This window comes from Sesamum indicum, linkage group LG12, assembly GCF_000512975.1.
Source record: "Sesamum indicum cultivar Zhongzhi No. 13 linkage group LG12, S_indicum_v1.0, whole genome shotgun sequence".
Classification (NCBI taxonomy): domain Eukaryota; kingdom Viridiplantae; phylum Streptophyta; class Magnoliopsida; order Lamiales; family Pedaliaceae; genus Sesamum; species Sesamum indicum.
In genome coordinates, this window is record NC_026156.1 from 4,194,529 (window position 1) to 4,212,651 (window position 18,123).

An 18,123-nucleotide genomic window follows, 5' to 3' on the forward strand; every position below is an offset into this window, starting at 1 on the left:
GGGTACAGATTTTTTCTGGTCATACACAGATGAGCCACACGCCTCTCGCAGAAGACAGATCCTCTCTCAATACCCTCAAATCAGACAACTCTTTGGCCCTGACCCCTTTGCTTTCCTCAAGGTAACTACTTTCATCTTCCTACAATTCTCAAATGGTCGCCTTAGATTTTCAAAATTCATTGTTTTCATCACATCAGTGTTTCTTATTTGTTTCTCGTCTTTTGGTTTTGGAGACCCGTGATGATAGTAATATACTCTTGTAATTGGGTCTCTTTCTGTTGTTTTTGTGTTCCCACATTTTTGTTTCTTGCTGTTTTCCTAGTAATGGGGTCAAAGATTTAATCTTATTGCACAATTGGTCTGTCTCTGATGCTTCCGCTGAGCTACTGTTTGATTGGTAAAGTCAAGATATCCAATTTTACTGCTAGTTTCTATGTTGTTTGTTCACATGTTGTATTTTAGGCCGGGTTTAACGGTGGCGAGAGTTTCCATTTTCTTTTCAGACAAAATCCTGTTTTCTTGTTCAATTTTTTGTGAAAATATGGTTTTATATTTGACGTCAACATGATTGCTGATCTTCCTCCGCATTGTAATGCTATGGCCTCGTTACACATTTGGGAAGTGGAATTCATAGTTGAACATTGCAGGGTTGATCATTAATTGAAATAAAGTATGGGATTTTCAATTGTTTATTCATCGTCGTTTCTTGAATTGCAGATCGCCGCAGTTGTATTGCTTCAGCTATGGACCGCAACTTTCCTCTACAATGCATCTTGGTTGAATATATTAATAGTGGCTTATTTTTTCGGCTCTTTTCTGAATCACAATCTTTTCTTGGCTATTCATGAGCTTAGTCACAACCTAGCCTTCTCAACTCCAGTCAACAACCGATGGCTAGGAATATTTGCTAACCTTCCCATTGGGGTTCCCATGTCCGTCACCTTCCAAAAGTATCATCTCGAACACCACCGGTTCCAAGGTGTGGACGGAGTTGATATGGACGTTCCTAGTCTCACTGAAGCCAAGCTTGTGAGAAATGTCATCACGAAATCAATATGGGTCGTACTCCAACTATTCTTTTATGCACTCCGGCCCCTCTTTCTAAAGCCAAAACCTCCCGGCCTATGGGAGTTCATTAATTTTATCATCCAACTGGCCCTTGATGCTGCATTGGTTTATTTCTGGAGCTGGAAGTCTTTTGGTTATTTGATTCTGTCTACCTTTGTTGGAGGGGGGATGCACCCGATGGCCGGCCACTTTATCTCAGAACACTACGTTTTCAGTCCAGATCAAGAGACCTACTCTTACTACGGTCCTCTGAATCTGATGACATGGAGCGTAGGCTACCACAACGAGCACCACGATTTCCCAAGAATACCTGGGAGCAAGCTTCACAAGGTTAAGGAGATTGCACCCGAATTTTATGACCATTTGGATTCGTATAGATCTTGGAGCCAGGTCATCTACATGTATATCATGGACAGAACAATCGGCCCTTTTAGCCGGATGAAGAGGAATATATCAACAAAGTCGACAAATAAATCTGAATAGGTGCTCTGCGGTGCAAGTTTATCTAATCCCTCTTGCCCTCATTTTTACTAGTTTACTACGAGTGATTTCATTTTTTATACTCTCATTTGTTTTTGTCATTTTAGATGATTAGTTTGTATATGGTGCCAATTAATTTTCATTGTTTAGACGTGTGGATCTTATTTGTTTCTTGTTGAGACAAATAGAGTCAAATCGAATGTTTTTCCCATAAACATGGGTCATTTTTTTGGGGTTAATTACAAGTACACAGTTACTAGGAATTATTCGGGCAGAATGTAGATACTGCACTCGTTTACATTAGGCAAGATAGTAATAATTTCTTCTGCGTTTTTGGGTTCTCGATTGACCTTTCCTGCCATGAATAGCTGCTGTTGCTTATAATATGCCTTGTTATGCTATTTGGGTCACTTCTCCAGCTCACAGAAACAAGTTCTTTTCAGACAAAAATACTAGAAACCAAAATGATACCACAAGCAAATTGTATTATTAAAAGTGAGATCAGTTATCACGCTTTAGAACAGCATATCACAGTATGAAAATTTAGTATCAGTAATTTGTCGAAAATCCCCAAGAACAAGTAGATGCAAATTTATCCCAGGATTTCACCTTCTGGCTGAGATTACTTCAGATGATGTAAGCATCGACTGACGCACGGGCCAAAAGTGGAAGTGGTTGTCGCGAATCCCTGTCTTCCGTTTCACCGTCGTAGCCATCAACCTCGTTTGTTTCATGAGTCCTCAGAATTGTGGCTAAGAGGACACAAACACCCTGCATTTTTCGGAGAATTTCATTGTAATACTATAGGTTATCAAACATGCTCTAGCGAAAATAAAATGACAACAAAAAATGTCTGCCTGATTTTGCCAGTAAGAAAACTATATCATGACATCCTCATTACTTCAGGGCATAACATAATTCGATCAATCGGTCATGATACCTGGACTAGAAAAATCGACCAGATAACCCATCTCCAGATGGAATCATTTGATTTGACAAAATCATTGAACTCATCAATCCTGTCGAATAGATTTTCTGGTAGCTCCTGACAAGACAAACACGAGCAGTCAGAGAAGCTGAAGATGAAGAATTAAGAGGTCTGGAAATGGAACAAGCGTGTCTTTATTCAGCATCACGAGTACCTTTTCCCAGTTAGGATTCAGAAACAAATCTGCCATGATCACAATCTCTGACAGGAACAGCAGCAGAACGACACTTATATACTGTGGTTGGTGTTAAGGCAATCAAAGGTACATATATAGTGCAAGAAAACACTAGCGGAGTGGAAACACAACATGAGTAAAAGGGCGATGGTTGGATACGCAAGAGAGGCAAGGAACGTTAGCTGTTTTTGCAGCAATGTGGCCTAGGCAGGTGGTTGCGCACAAAGCAATGCCGACAACAACGAAAGCATGAAAGAACCTGCACAAGCATCAAGAACGAGATAAAATTAGAAAGGAAGAAGAATAAGGGATTAGCACTTACACATGCACTCAAACTGAAATAGGATGAAAAATTCTCTCATGGGCACCATGCAAGAATCGAGCTAACCCCTTTACATATATATGTCTACAACATGTAACATTATAATCAAGAATGAGAATAAGTTTACCATGGAATAGAAATATGGTGAGAAGACGAGCCATTTTCATCCGTTTGCCAAACTCGGATCATTAGAACACCGTATACGATTATGGCAATGCCCCCCAGCCCCATGCTGGAATTGTAGAATTTGAGGGCTAACTTGAGCCAATTCGTAACCATTTGAGCCAGCTGCTTAATTGTTGCTGTTCTGTTACGGGCTTTTGCAGTTTGCTCCGTTTGTAATACCTTGGAAGTGTTTGCAAGAGTCAGCACATGCATTTATGTTTCTTGTTGTTGAGTAATGATGGGAGGATTTACTAGGTATGGATATTTATTTGAAACAAGAGATTGAATGGATGAAAGAGTGAGGAAATTTCCCAGAAATTACTAGCGTGCGTTTGTATGTGGCGGACGAAAGGTGATTTCAACTCTAAAGTGGCAACAGAAGCATAGCTGGTAGCACATGATAGAGACAGCAAAGCTGATTTATATGTATGTAATAAATAAAAAATGTGAGTGTCAATTGATGCTGTGGTGTAATAAAAAATGTGAGTGTCAATTGATGCTGTGGTGTAGTGGTTATCACGTTAGTCTTACACACTAAAGGTCCCCAGTTCGATCCTGGGCAGCATCATTTTTCATTGGTATCATATTTTTATTTTATCAGGAGGTTCTTGCTGAAAATATCTATTACCAGCAAGAGCTATTTGGGTTTGGGCTCCGAATCACTACATACAGGCCCGGTAATATGGCCTTTTTATGATTCGAATCCCATCTAAAGTTAATATTTTTATATCCATAGTGAATAATTTTATGAAAAGAAGTTCTTTTCATTTTAATATTATGAAATTATTTTTCATAATTAAAGAAATTGAGAACTTATTCCGGCCCATTAATAAGTATGATACTATGGATCCTAATCCCTTAAAAATGTGAACTTTTAATATTAAATAATTTTTAATATATGGATATAATTGTTTATTGATTTGTTGGTTTTGGTGGTTCCTCATCTAGGTCGTTAAAATGGGTCGGGTCGTGAACTATTGATAGTTGTAGATCGGGTCGTTGACGATCCAAAAGCTCCCTGTTATGTGAATTTTGAGAACAAAGAAACATGTTAGGCCTGATGTGAAGCCTCCAACTAAGGCCCGTGATGCTTACGTTAGAATAAGTGGAGTGAAAAACGATTTGAAAGGCTTTAATGCGGTCGAAAGAGTATTAAATACACATACTATAAACGTTTATGATTGCAATATTTATAGTTTTTCATACTATATTGGGTTGCTTCACGTGGCAATATCTGAAAGAATACCTGTCAGAAGATCCAACGGATAATAATCTGGGTATGGATCTCAGGTCGAACTGGTCGGGTCAATTCAACGTCCCGACCAAATAATTAGCACGCGGATCTTTTTCTTTTTTTGTTATTTGTCTGAAATTGAGGGGTATTTTTGCCATTCTTTATCGGGGGTTAGTACCCCTGTCAGTCCCCACTAGGAAGTGTTGATTGGAGCAAAGCAACGCAACAGAGAAAAAAAGGTTTCCGCCATGCCGTCACGTGAACTGTAGTCTGTACTGTGTGAACCCAATTAGCACTTGGTTGGCCTATTCCAAACTATGCGCACGCCGTCGTTTTAATTATTAACAATAACAATACAGTAGTATACTAATGCTAGTGGTTGGCGGGAATTCCCTGCTCCCTCATGTCCACTTAACTAAAGGTAGCTACTGATACTGTAATTAGATGAAATGGGACATGAATCATGATCCACTAATATTCACTACTTCCCATTTCAACCTCTTTTCTAATTCTCAATCACTCCACATTACCTTTTCTTATTAAATTCAATTATTTTGTACCAAAATCGCAAATTGTATTTATTCTCCCACATAACAACGAGTCTACACTTTTGATCATTCGTTTTACACAATTTTTTAAAAAAAATTATTGAAAAATATATGTTTTAAAATTCATATAAATCGAATAACTAAAAATGTTGACCTCTGTCGCGTGTGGAATTAAAAATATATTTTTATAAATATTCTGACAAAAAATGAATTTAAAATTGGGGACGGATCCACTGCACGGATACTAATAACAAACGTCGTAATCAGCACCAACCAGTGGAATCTGGTATTTTAAAGAAATGTGGGGTCATCTTTGTCTTAGTTGCCACTGGAATCTTGCAATTATTTGGTTATAAACAAAGGTAAGGTGGTAAGATAAGGTCGATGATGGCTGTCACGGGGTACAACTTGTGTGCAATCTAATTGGTTGGTGACACAGTGGCTTACAACTATGGCGAAGATAAGCGAACCGGTCGAGCCAGTCTTGAACCGCACAATCTTTATTGGTTCCATGAAATTTGGAGTTGCTATTATTGGTTCATATTTTCTTTCCTTTTATTTTTGCGTATAGAGGTTGGAAAATAGCAGTACATATATGTAAACACACAGGTCGATGCGTTGAATGACAGAAAACTACCAAAGTAATAAGACAAGAGTGAGAGTGAGGGTGAGAGCGAGAGGGAGTGGAAGGGTGAGTGTGTGTGTGTGTGTGTGTGTGTGTGTGTGTGTGAGAGAGAGAGAGAGAGAGAGAAAGCGTGGCGGAGAACATGAAGTCTGGAAAGTTGAGACTTCTTGCTCTTCTGCCAGTTCTTGCATCTCTTATCCTACTGTATTTCGATATCTTTCCGCAGGTTTGTAGCTTTGATTTCTGTTTTCAAGGCCCATGTTTTCTTTTCTTGTTTTCTTGGAAAATCTTGGGTTTTCCATTAATGGGAAAAGCTGTTTCGCCATGGTTTCTTGGGTATACACGATTCAAGAAAATTGGGCTATACAAATATTGATATCGTTTTCTTGGATTGATTTGTGGTTACCCAATAATCCAAGATCATCGAGAGTTTGGTTTTCCTTCACCAGATGAATATGAATGTATGTTATTCTTGAAATTCTTGGATATGCACGACCAAGAATATTCATCTGATTTCTTGGTTAATTGATGATTCAAGATCATCAAGATTTTGCTTTCCCCAGCACCACATGAATATGCATATGCTTTTCTTGAAATTCTTGGATACCCTTTCTCCCAAATCGGAGTAATCTTTCACGAGTTTTGTGCTTTAGCAACACGCAGCGTCGTCTCTGTCAGTGTATCGTGCATGCATGTCCGAAATCTATTTTGAGTATAGTGTTTTCTCGAGTTCTTGATTTCCAGAAAAAAAGATTTTCCAAGAATATCATCACGGTTTGATTTTTGGCCCCCTGTGAGTTTCTATGCCTTTTGCACTTGTAAATTTGATACTAATTTCTGATCTTTGTTGTGCTACGTGACTGGATTGTGTCTTGGTGAAATAATTTCAAGAATACTGAAAGCGGATTGTTTCTTGGTGAAATAATTTCAAGTATACTGAAAGCGGTGGCCATTCAATTAACCTCCCATTGATTGAATTAAAGGGCATGAAAATAATTATGCTTCACATACAGCGAATTCCACGAGAAAAAAATCAAAGATTCTTGGGTCTGATGGGAGAGAAGAATCAAGGCTAAAGAATAAATGATTTTGAAACAGCTTCCCTCTCAGATTGTTGTTTTCTAAAATTTTTTAACCCTCCTCAAGAAGAACTCAACACCACAAATTCCTTCCTATATTGTTCTCAAAGCACTGCCCTTTCAATGTTATTGCTCAGAGTGGATAAATGCTTCTTCTGGCAGTCTTACAGGACCAGGTGCAGCCTTATAGAGTACAGACACTATTGGATAGCTAGCAAGCGTATTGTGACACCAAGTGCGATCATTTCTGGTGCAGGTCAGTCTATTGATATTGTTTCCTTCTTCTTTGGCTAATGTTATTAAGCAGCAGCTTTATGTCATTAATTTAGTTTTAGTTGGCTTGATCATAATCTATTTCTTGAATGTGGATTATGAACAGTTGAAGTAAAAGGAGGCAAGATCAAATCCATTGTTGAGGGAGATGATTGGCGTGCGAATACCTGGAGTAAGCAAGTAATTGATTATGGGGAGGCTGTTATTATGCCCGGATTGATTGATGTGTAAGATTTAAAACTGTTTCCTTCTACCTGTTTACCTTTTACGATCTCTTTTTACAATATCGATGATTAGGGAACTAACTCAATTAAGAATTTTCCTAGTTTGAGTAAAAAAGCTGAGGTCCCTTTTATTTTAGAAAAAGAAAAATTCACCCTTGCCCCCTTTAATGAATGATACTTTCTTAAAGATTTTGAGAGAAAGAAAATTTGTTCTGTGCATGGCAGGCACACACATCTTGACGATCCTGGAAGAACAGAATGGGAAGGATTTCCTTCAGGGACAAGAGCAGCTGCTGCTGGTAGGTAGATATTAAGTAGATTATTGGTTTTCTTTCCAGCTCTTCATTCTGGTTGGCTACTTAATTTTGTGACTGGTCACACATTGATATGGAAAAAATAAGTTGTCCATACGACTCTAACATCCAATCATGTCTGTGCCTTCTACTTTCTTATCTTTCGTGTTTCAAATTTACTCGTCAATACACCCAGGACAGATTAGACTGATGTAGAAGTTCTGTAGAATCAAGTTCGGGACCCAGTTTCCAAATACGAATCATCAGCTGCTTTGCCCTGCTGTTTCATTGTGAATAGAACATATATGTGTTTACTGTTGCCATTCTTCTTAATGAGTCAAGTCACTACATACACCTGGAGGTGTTTAAATGACATGGCTTTTAGATGCCTATGTTCCTAATTTCTTGTGAAATGAACTATTTATTTCACTATGCTTTTGCAGGTGGGATCACAACATTGATTGACATGCCTTTGAATAATTTTCCTTCCACAGTTTCAGAAGAGACACTCAAACTTAAGGTACAGTATGGCGATTTTATTCGAATTCCTCCAACTGGAGCCTTTACCCAACTTCATAATTGGCTTCTGGTTTTACTCATTTGCAATGACTCACTCTTTTAGCAGTTATCCTCATTCTGAATCAGTTGAAGTTCTCTGCTAAAACTTGTAGAGGATAACAAAGAAGGCATGGTTTTATGCCTTATAGTTAATGTATATTAGCTGTCACTCTGTCTTTTTCTTAGGTGTCGTGGTTGATCACCAATGGTCATTACCTATTTATATTTGATTGTTGCCCACTCTGACTTTGTCCTTTCCATTTTGCTCATGAATTCAGACAAAAGCTGCTCAAGGGAGGATTTTTGTCGATGTTGGTATGCTGTTTCTACTTACTACAATTGACTTTGGCATATTAATTTTAGTACGCACTATTGATTCTTTTCCTGACCAGGTTTCTGGGGAGGTCTGGTGCCGGAAAATGCATTTAATGCAACTGCTTTGGAGCGTCTTCTTGAGGCTGGAGCACTTGGCCTGAAGGTTCACTCAAACACTAATTATAAATAAATACGCTGTTACCACTAATATACTTATGAAAATGTTCACTTTTATGATGAGGCCACAACCAAAGATGTTTGATCAGAGTATACTGTCATATACTTCAGCTTTTACTGTCCAATTTGTACTTCATGAATGCCATCTGACGTTTTATGTTCGTGTTCTATAGTCCTTCATGTGTCCTTCAGGAATCAACGACTTTCCCATGACAAATTCCAGCCACATAAAGGTAACCAGATGGCTATTTTTCTACCATCAGATAAAAGTTAATGGATCCTTCAATTACTTTGTACACATATGATATTGAAATTCTTTGAGATATCTCTCATGCAAGTGGTACTCAATATATGTAGCTTACACTGCATGTAACATCATGCCATCAGGTATTATATATGAGCATGTATGATGCTCGTTTCCCTCCATTAATATGATAAGGTCTGATATATGTAGCTTTCTGTAGGAAGGGCTCTCAGTACTGGCAAAATATAAAAGGCCATTGCTTGTACATGCTGAGATTCAACCAGAAGCCGAAGACGACCTTGCTGGCAATCCTAGATCTTATTCCACTTATCTTAAGAGTAGGCCTGCGTCATGGTGAGATCTGAGTTTATATTGTGTTGAAGGCATTGTTTTTTGGTATACTTAGCCCCAAATTAGGAGGATGAGCTCAAGACTTAGCTAATGTCAACCATGGCAAGTCTTTTGTGATAGCATTTGCTTTTTATTCAGGGAACAAGCAGCAATAAAAGAGCTCTTAACAGTAACCAAAGACACTAGGGCCGGAGGTTCTTCTGAAGGAGCTCATCTTCACATTGTTCACTTAGCTGACGCCAGATCTTCTTTACAACTTATAAAGGTTTTTTCTCCATCTGCTTGTTGGAATTGACTTATTGATATGTCATTTGTGTATTTGCTCATGGAAGCCAAAGTTGAAGAAAAAGTTCGGAAACTAATCCTAAAGGAAATGTGATTCATCTAAATAATAATCTTCTATTTGTGAATTGACACCTAAACAAACATTTAACTGGGACATGTACTGGTTTATTGTGCTGAGAAATGATAGAAAGAACTCATTACATACTCTGAAGCCTGCTTGATTCTTGAATTTCAGATACTAATGTTTTAAGAGGTATGACTTTATTATAGTAATATTCATTTTTTCTCATCCCTTTTAAGAGTGAAATTTACATTTCTAGGAAGCTAAGAGTAGCGGTGATAGGATTACAGTTGAAACATGCCCCCACTATTTGGCCTTTTCAGCTGAAGAAATCCAAGATGGAGATACACGCTTCAAGTGTGCTCCACCAATCCGTGATGCAGATAATAAAGAAAAACTCTGGGCTGCTTTGATGGTAATATCAAGTTTGGTAGTTCTTTTTACACTATTAAACATCTTCAAATTTTCACTATTATGTTTCAGGATGGCGACATCGATATGTTGAGCTCCGATCACTCACCCTCAGCTCCCCAACTTAAGCTCTTCAATGAGGGCAATTTCCTCAAGGCATGGGGTGGCATATCCTCTCTGCAGGTGCAGCACAACCACTTGCTAATCATTCCAGGCCAATTAATTAATATCTAATTTTTCTTGGTCAATGTAAATTCTTGTTGAGCTGTTTCTACTGAATCCTAATCATTATCATCATTAAATTCTTGCAGTTTGTTCTGCCTGTAACATGGTCATATGGACGTAAACACGGAATCAGCCTCCATCAATTAGTTTCATGGTGGAGTGAGAAGCCTGCAAAGCTTGCTGGCCAAGATCTAAAGGTAATAACAAAGTTCTTATGCTGGAGTCGATAGTGTCAGGCTTAATATGAACTTTGTTGCTATTGCAGGGTGCCATTGTAACAGGAAATCATGCTGATATCGTCGTCTGGGAACCTGAAGTTGAATTTGAACTTGATGATAATCATCCCGTATTCCTTAAGCATCCGGTCTGCATATTTCTGGCTTCATTTTTTAACTCGTTTTTTTTTCTCAACTCTCCATTCACTCATTCAATTCTACTTGTGAATGCAGAATATTTCAGCGTACATGGGATCAAAACTCTCTGGAAAGGTTTTAGCAACGTTTGTTAGCGGTAACCTTGTCTACCAAGAGGGGGGGAAGCATGCCCCTGTTGCTTGTGGTGTCCCAATCTTGGCCAAATGAAGGTATAACAGAATACATCTTCTTGCTTTTGCTAACTTCACCTTATTGAAATCTTCTCATCGTTTCTTCCTCTTTTTGTTTTTCCCTGTACCAGGTTTTCATGTTAGATGGCTGAAAAGATTGTTTAGCAGCTGCCGGAATAATGTATTAGGACTCTGCTCACAATCCTGCTTGTGAATTTCTAGAATTGTTGATGAAGGCTGAAGTGTACATAATGAATTGCAGCCCAAAAGATGTATCGAAGTTTCATGAACGACTAGATGTAATTGACATTCGGGTCTTGAATGAGCAAGTTTTTCCATTCAAATTCCATTAATGTGATGAATTGAATAGAAGGCTAAATAATGTAGCTTTTCTTTGCTTTGTTTACTTTTGCCTAATAACTGATTCATCCCTCCCTCCCCACCATTCTCCTCAAACTAACTCAAGAACTTGGATTTTGAGTAAAAAGAACACCTCAATATGCGTGAGTTCTTGATAATCTGTAATTCATGATTGATTGCTTATTATAACTATGTTTCTAGTTGTCGATTATTGGTTGATCTCTGGAAAATTATGCCATGGATGGTTCATGTTTGAGTTGAAATTGATGGGCTTTCCAGAAGTTGTTTCACGTGCACGTTTTCAAAAGTCGCGATTTTAGAGTAATGTTGAGCTGAATTTTCGCACCAATTCTTCTCTTCTCCTTCTGGATAGGGAAAGGAATTCAAATCTTGCGACTGTCCTTCCATGAAACTCGGCCACAGCCTCCTCATCTCCAACACATCTCCGCCGCATCGTATACTCTCCCGCCACACCACCACATCCTACGTTGTCCTTTCCGCTGAGCCGCTGACCGAGCGAGTCAAACTCGCTGAGTCACTCCAAGCCGAGACTCTCAAAATCCTGGAATGGCCCGCAGTATGCCGCCAGCTCTCCGCCTTCACCTCCACCTCTATGGGCCTCAGAGCGGCTCAATCTGCAAGTATTCCCTTGGGACAAAGCCCAAGCGAAAGCCGGCGTCTCCTCGCCCAGACCTCCGCGGCCGTGGCAATCTCTCAGCCGTTGGATTTTTCGGGAATCGAAGATGTCTCGCGGATTATTGAAGTGTCCCTTGCAGGTGAAATGCTCTCGATAGGCGAGCTTTGTTCGGTACGTAGGACTCTAAGATCGGCTAGATCATTGATCGAACAGTTGGAGGAGATTTCTTCGCGCAGTAACTCGTCCGACAGGTTTGTGGTATTGCTTGATCCTTATTATTGATTCAGTATGTCGAAAGGGAAAAGAATTTTATAAAAATTGGTGCAAATTCCCTGGTTAGCAAGTAATTGGCTGTTTCTTAGTTTTTTTTTTGTGTCTTCATACAGGTATTCTGCGCTGCTAGAAATTCTTCAAAACTGCGATTTTCTGATGGAATTGGAACAAAAGATAGAATTTTGCTTGGATTGTAATTTTTCAGTAGTCCTTGACCGAGCTAGTGAAGACCTGGAAATAATAAGGGCAGAAAGGAAAACGAACATGGAAAATTTAGAGGCAATGCTGAAGCAGGTCTCAGCAAAAATCTTTCAGGCTGGCGGAGTTGATAGACCTCTGGTTACCAAACGCAGATCAAGGATGTGTGTGGCTATCAGAACCACACATAGATCATTACTTCCTAATGGAGTAGTATTAGACTCCAGCAGCTCTGGAGCAACCTACTTTATGGAACCGAGAGAGGCAATTGACATGAATAATCTGGAAGTTAGGCTATCAAATTCTGAAAAGGTAGAGGAGCAAGCCATATTAAGTTTTCTTAGCGCCGAAATTGCAAAATCTAGTAGACAGATCAAGCATTTGTTAGATAGAGTATTGGAAGTAGATCTTGCATTTGCAAGAGCTGCTCATGCTCGGTGGATGAATGGGGTATATCCGAATTTCAGTTCAGCAAGTTGTGAGTACTCTGAGCATAGTTCTTTCGCAGTAGATGTAAATAGTATCCAACATCCGTTGCTGCTTGAGTCTTCACTGAGGAAACCTTTTGATCTTTCAACGTCTAGGAGTTCATGTTCTTCAGAAGCTGACATCAGAGAATCTGATACAGTGCCTGGTGCTTTTATTTCTCCAGTGCCTGTTGACATTAAAATTGGAGATGGAGTACGAGTGGTTGTAATCTCAGGACCTAATACAGGAGGCAAAACTGCTTCCATGAAAACTCTAGGGTTGGCTTCTATAATGTTGAAAGCTGGTATGTACCTCCCTGCACAAAAGCATCCACAGGTTCCTTGGTTTGATCTTGTTCTTGCAGATATAGGCGATCATCAGGTAATCGATTTTGTCACCACTCCCTCATTTGCTGTTTCCTTACTTGACCCTAACATGGTGTTGAACACATATTGATGTAAAAATTCTCTTGTCCTATTGAAGTCTCTAGAACAAAGTCTTTCAACCTTTAGTGGACATATATCACGAATTTGTAAAATCCTGAAAGTGGCTTCTGAAAGATCTCTTGTCCTTCTTGATGAAATTGGAAGTGGAACTGATCCTTCAGAAGGTGTGGCTCTCTCAGCCAGCATATTGCAATATCTCAAGGATAGAGTAAAGTTGGCTGTTGTGACAACCCACTATGCGGATTTAACTCGTTTAAAAGAAAAAGATGCACGGTTTGAGAATGCGGCTATGGAGTTTTCCCTGGAGAGTCTGCAGCCTACATATCGGATTCTTTGGGGAAGCATGGGTGAATCAAATGCACTAAGTATTGCCAGAACCATCGGCTTTGATGGAAAAATAATTGAGCGGGCACAATCTTGGGTAAAGAAGCTAACACCAGAAAAGATGCAGAAGTTTAATAGTTTGCTCTATCAGTCTCTAGCTGAAGAGAGAAATAAACTAGAAATTCAGGCAGAAAGAGCCGCCACTCTTTGTTCAGACATAATGAAACTTTATCACGAGGTAAGACTTCCAAAATTTTGTGGAAAATTGAATTCTCGTTATTATTTTGAACACATATACATCAAGATCTTAAGTTCAATTCTTGGTCCCAAAGGATCTGGGGTTATTTGAGGTGTCTTGGCCCCATTACTGCTAGGGTATGTTGTGTTTTCTTATATGAGATTTGTACTTGGCTTAGCACTGAACTATGTATTTAGTTTTTCTGTTGTTAAAGTTTTGAAGACTACTTCCTAATCATGCCTATTGAAGCGATATTTATTGCATGCTTGTATTAGTTGAGTTAGGAATGAAGAGCTCAGTTCCAGTCAAACTGTTTCATCAAAATGAGCCTGCATTTGTCCTGACAACTCGATTAACTTAGCTATTCCAAACATTTCCTACACGCTGAAGAGCTCCAAAAGTTACTGAAACGGTAGATAAGTATGCACATGCATTTTATTCCGACAGAAACTAATTCTTATTACTTTCTGGCCCAAGCTTCCATTTTATTTATATTTTTGTTCCATGTATGGGTGATAATGTGACCGGTTGTTCAGACTGTCATGTACAATTATTTTCCAGCCCTCTAGAGTGGAGCGGTGTCACTGAGGTAATTCCATAAACAATGATCTCCATAACCAACTCTCACACAACTTGTGATGTGATAAATTGATAATCTAAGGCTGCCTATGACTAGGTGGATATTAGGCTTGGAACCTTCTATTTGAGCTTAACAAGAGCAGGTGATGGGAGGAGGGCACTTGTGCTGGAATAATTATTCACCTTCATAGTACCCAGTTTTACAATCACAATATTTCATGCTTTTTTTAATGTTTAATTTTGCTCTCTCCCCCTACTGAAGATTCATGAAGAGGCAGATGATCTTGATGTGCGTGAAGCAGCTCTTAAGGCAAAGGAAACCCAACTGATTCAACAGGAGCTGAAGGTTGTGAAGGCTGAGATTGATACTATAGTACAAGAGTTTGAGAAGCAATTAAGAAATAGCAGCCCAGATCACTTAAATATGCTTTTGAAGAAATCGGAATCTGCCATAACATCCATTATTCAAGCTCATCAGCCTCCAGGTGATTTTCCTGTTGATAGAACTGCCAGTAGTTCCCATATGCTTCAGATTGGAGAGAGAGTCCTTATAAAGGGTTTAGGGAATAAGTTGGCTACTGTAGTTGAAGCTCCATCTGATGATAACACAGTCCTTGTTCAATACGGAAAAATCAGAGTCCGTTTGAACTTAAACAGTATTAGTCCACAGGCAGATGGTAATGGTGCAACGGTGTCAGCCCCACGATCAAGAAGAAAGGTATGTTGTGCACGGTAACTGAACCTTGGCAATCACAGAAATTGTCTACCAACAACCATAAAAACATATTTTTCTCCAGAAAAAAGGTGCACTATGTGGATGCAAATTTTAACCATACATCAACATATAACTTATAGTGCATTATGAGGGTGTTTGCTCTTTGTATTCAGCACAGAATTAATGTAAATTGATTTCCTAATGTCATGTTAATTTATGGCAATATGGAGACTTGTAAAGGCTTGTTGTAATTGAATTAATATTGTAGGGTCAAGGGATGAAGAGACTCAAGAATCTGAGAAGTCTTTCAGAAACCACGAAAGATGATGAGGTTTCCTATGGCCCGGCAGTACAGACATCAAAAAACACTCTGGACTTGCGGGGCATGCGACTCGAGGAAGCTACTCTCCATGTAAATATGGCTATCAATGCCAGAGGGTCTAAGTCAGTTCTTTTCATTATACACGGAATGGGCACTGGAGTTTTGAAGGAGCGTGTGCTTGAACTACTAAGAAACCATCCACGCATTGCAAAGTTTGAACAGGAAAGCCCAATGAATTATGGTTGTACAGTAGCCTATATCAAGTGAACGTGTGATTGTATCAGCTATCAAGAAGGCAGTGATATTCTTTGAATTTTGTGAAAGGCATGAATATATTCTATTTTAATGTATAGTTTAAATGATGAGTTATTTCCTTGAAGACCATAAAAAAAAATGTGTTTGGAGAATACACGACGGGAAAGCCTCAAGTTCAAGCAAGTCGAACGTCTGTATACTGTAGATGTGGCTTTACAATGATGGCCCTCAGAGGAGTACTCCGACTAACTAGTGGGTGCATTGCCAGTTAACCACCTCAGAAGTCAGAACCAAGCACGTGAACATGAGTTATCATGTATGTCATCACACGGCCAGGCCTAACAGCATGGGTCGAGCTAATTTTGCTGCAGAATTATTTGGATTCATCTGGCAGTGACACAGATGAGTCCATATCCATTTCTTGAAGAGCGCAAAATGATTTTCGGCAGTTGCAAAATCGCACATGGCACCAACTTCACTCTTGGTTCTATTCTTGTTATTCACAGGTTCTTATTACACGTACATCCGCAGAAACGAGCAGAGCAGTAGGTGCCACCTACATGACTGCCTTTGGTGGTAGCACGTCACTTTGTCAGCTCTCATTTATTTTCAATTGCAGAAAATAGGTATATGGATAAGGACTGCTCCAACTATCTTGAACATCATCATTATCTACTTGAATTTGATTCTGAATTTATGCTTAGTTTCATTACCAGTATTGCCTATAGTTTTCCAATCCCAGCTCCAAAAAGATGTTGGCCGTTTTCGAGAGATCAATCGCTAATCCCCCGAAAGAGCTGAGTCTTCCTGTTGGGAGGAATCACTTGAACAGCTCCCCTGAAGAAATTGCAGAAATTTTCCGCTCATGGAGATCAGACTCCACTTTTTACAACCTCTCCAGTGGGAACTTCTTGGCTTTGTCGCATCGAGATGAAAATCCGGCACATCCCAGGTATTACACTCAATTCTCTCATGCATCAGTACAGGAATCTGAAGTGTGGAAACTTTTTCATTTATCAATCAATTTTTCCTAACCCCTCTTCATTATCATCATCGTTTCTGTTACCAGGTGTATTATAGTGATGGATGATATCTTCTGCATATTCTCTGGCGCACTGTACAACACTTGTGACCTCAGACGACACTACGGGCTGTCGAGACAAGCTACAGAAGCCATGATAATCATCGAGGCTTATAAAGTTTTACGCGATCGTGCACCCTATCCTCCCGATCAAGTTGTCAAAGAACTCGAAGGAAAATTTGCTTTCATTCTGTTTGATTCAAAAACTTCAACCCTTTTCCTTGCCAGGGTAGTCCAAACTTTACATGCTCGATTCCTTTTTAGATCGCTATTTGGAAAATATTTTGCTAACTTCTGATTGAAATTCTTGGATAAAACTTTTCCAGGACCGTGATGGATGCGTGCAACTTCACTGGGGAACTGCAGCCGATGGGTCGTTAGTATGCACGGATGACCCTAATGTCATATCTGCAGCTTGTGGAAAATGTTATACGCCCTTCCCTCCTGGTAAAGGCACTTTTTGCTACCAACTCATTAGTGTTCTGAATCGTCGGTCGTTTGTGAAAAGTGTTTATCCATCTCGTTTGCCAAAAATTATGCAGGGTGCATATTCATTAGCGGGAACGGGCTAATCAGTTTTGATCATCCTCTGAACAAGGTAAGAGGAATCCCAAGAGAGGATGAGGAAGGAAACATAAGTGCTGTTATTTTCCAAGTGGACCTCTTCACCAGACTTCACAGCATCCCTCGTAGTGGCAGTGCAGCAAATTGGGCCAATGCCACCGTCGTCGAAGGAGAGTAAGAGCTCATGGTTTCCTTGTTAGTGCCAAGATTCACTTTACTTGTTCTGTTTGTAATAACTCTAGTGCGTTAATAATATAGTTCAAACACTTGGGATTTCCCATGTTTGCTTTAAACTTCAACCTGGCAGCGAATAATGTCAAGTACCTATGGTTGCCCTCTCCTCAAAACGGTCAACTTCTTAATCATAGTGGTCGAAATTTCATCAATCGAACATTGTTTGGCTCGTGGTGACGATGAATCAATGCAAGGACAGGCCATTTTATTGCAGCTATTTTTTCAAAGAAGCAGCACATTGAGTGGATGAACTTGAGCAATAATTGATTGTTTTATGTAAAAGTTATTTGTGCTAAGCCATCCTAAGCGCATATAATAATAATTTTTTATATTTTAAAATATATTATAAATAAAAATAAAATATATAAATTAATCTATTATATTTCACAAAAAAAAGGAAAAATTAAAGAAAGAATTTAAATTAGGGGTGTCATCGATACAATAAAAAAAATTGATATCGCAGTATCACAACCATCATATTGGAAAGAAAAAAATAAGGGTTAAATGCAATTTATCCTCTTGTATTATGTGAAATAAGCAAATACCATCCCTGTAAAAAAAAATTAGCCCAAATTATTCCCATGTGTTTCAAAAAATAAAATAAATTACCCCTATCAATAGTTTAGATAGTGAGTAATATGCTTTATTTTTTTAAACACAGGAAATAATTTACTACTTTATTTTTTTTAATTATTTCTCATATCACATGGAGTAAATTGATTTTTTACTAAAAAAAATAGTAAGCTACATTCATTTGTGATGTGAGCAGCCTACTCCCGATCTT

At 38.9% G+C, this 18,123-nt stretch overlaps 5 protein-coding genes and 1 non-coding gene across 7 annotated transcripts; 5 read left to right on the forward strand and 1 right to left on the reverse strand.

The window, feature by feature from the left end:
• On the forward strand, positions 5 to 1,812 carry LOC105175640 (sphingolipid delta(4)-desaturase DES1-like; the record flags this gene model as incomplete). The annotated part of the gene is made up of 2 exons (XM_011098143.2): positions 5 to 121; positions 718 to 1,812. Coding segments are annotated over 2 exons (951 nt in total), but the record flags the coding sequence as incomplete, so codon positions are not given.
• Positions 1,999 to 3,520, reverse strand: LOC105175526 (tetraspanin-19-like). The gene is made up of 5 exons (XM_011097989.2): positions 3,161 to 3,520; positions 2,871 to 2,970; positions 2,691 to 2,771; positions 2,489 to 2,593; positions 1,999 to 2,319 (listed from the first exon to the last, which is right to left on the reverse strand). Exons 1-5 carry the CDS (start codon positions 3,409 to 3,411, stop codon positions 2,176 to 2,178), a joined length of 681 nt encoding a protein of 226 aa, XP_011096291.1. The 5' UTR covers positions 3,412 to 3,520; the 3' UTR covers positions 1,999 to 2,175.
• On the forward strand, positions 3,694 to 3,766 carry TRNAV-UAC. Its single transcript has one exon. It is a non-coding gene; the product is annotated as a tRNA-Val (tRNA).
• Positions 5,599 to 13,058, forward strand: LOC105175530 (allantoinase). 2 transcript variants are annotated; one of them, XM_011097994.2, is made up of 16 exons: positions 5,599 to 5,831; positions 6,847 to 6,940; positions 7,064 to 7,184; positions 7,407 to 7,480; positions 7,918 to 7,994; positions 8,311 to 8,347; positions 8,425 to 8,510; positions 8,698 to 8,757; positions 8,989 to 9,122; positions 9,258 to 9,384; positions 9,725 to 9,880; positions 9,949 to 10,059; positions 10,188 to 10,298; positions 10,367 to 10,465; positions 10,551 to 10,684; positions 10,777 to 11,031. In XM_011097994.2, the coding sequence occupies exons 1-15, from the start codon at positions 5,748 to 5,750 to the stop codon at positions 10,680 to 10,682; spliced, it is 1,503 nt and encodes a 500-aa protein (XP_011096296.1). In that variant the 5' UTR covers positions 5,599 to 5,747; the 3' UTR covers positions 10,683 to 10,684; positions 10,777 to 11,031. The 2 variants fall into 2 exon arrangements, with proteins under 2 accessions (XP_011096296.1, XP_020553865.1); XM_020698206.1 differs by lacking the exons at positions 5,599 to 5,831; positions 6,847 to 6,940; positions 7,064 to 7,184; ... (9 more) ...; positions 10,188 to 10,298; positions 10,367 to 10,465 and adding exons at positions 11,379 to 11,893; positions 12,029 to 13,058 and having other exon boundaries at positions 10,777 to 10,944.
• On the forward strand, positions 13,607 to 15,518 carry LOC110013000 (endonuclease MutS2-like). The gene is made up of 4 exons (XM_020698207.1): positions 13,607 to 14,178; positions 14,266 to 14,311; positions 14,431 to 14,886; positions 15,152 to 15,518. Exons 3-4 carry the CDS (start codon positions 14,593 to 14,595, stop codon positions 15,470 to 15,472), a joined length of 615 nt encoding a protein of 204 aa, XP_020553866.1. The 5' UTR covers positions 13,607 to 14,178; positions 14,266 to 14,311; positions 14,431 to 14,592; the 3' UTR covers positions 15,473 to 15,518.
• Positions 15,952 to 17,491, forward strand: LOC105175527 (stem-specific protein TSJT1). Its single transcript, XM_011097991.2, has 5 exons — positions 15,952 to 16,086; positions 16,177 to 16,412; positions 16,530 to 16,770; positions 16,868 to 16,988; positions 17,084 to 17,491. The coding sequence occupies exons 2-5, from the start codon at positions 16,213 to 16,215 to the stop codon at positions 17,281 to 17,283; spliced, it is 762 nt and encodes a 253-aa protein (XP_011096293.1). The 5' UTR covers positions 15,952 to 16,086; positions 16,177 to 16,212; the 3' UTR covers positions 17,284 to 17,491.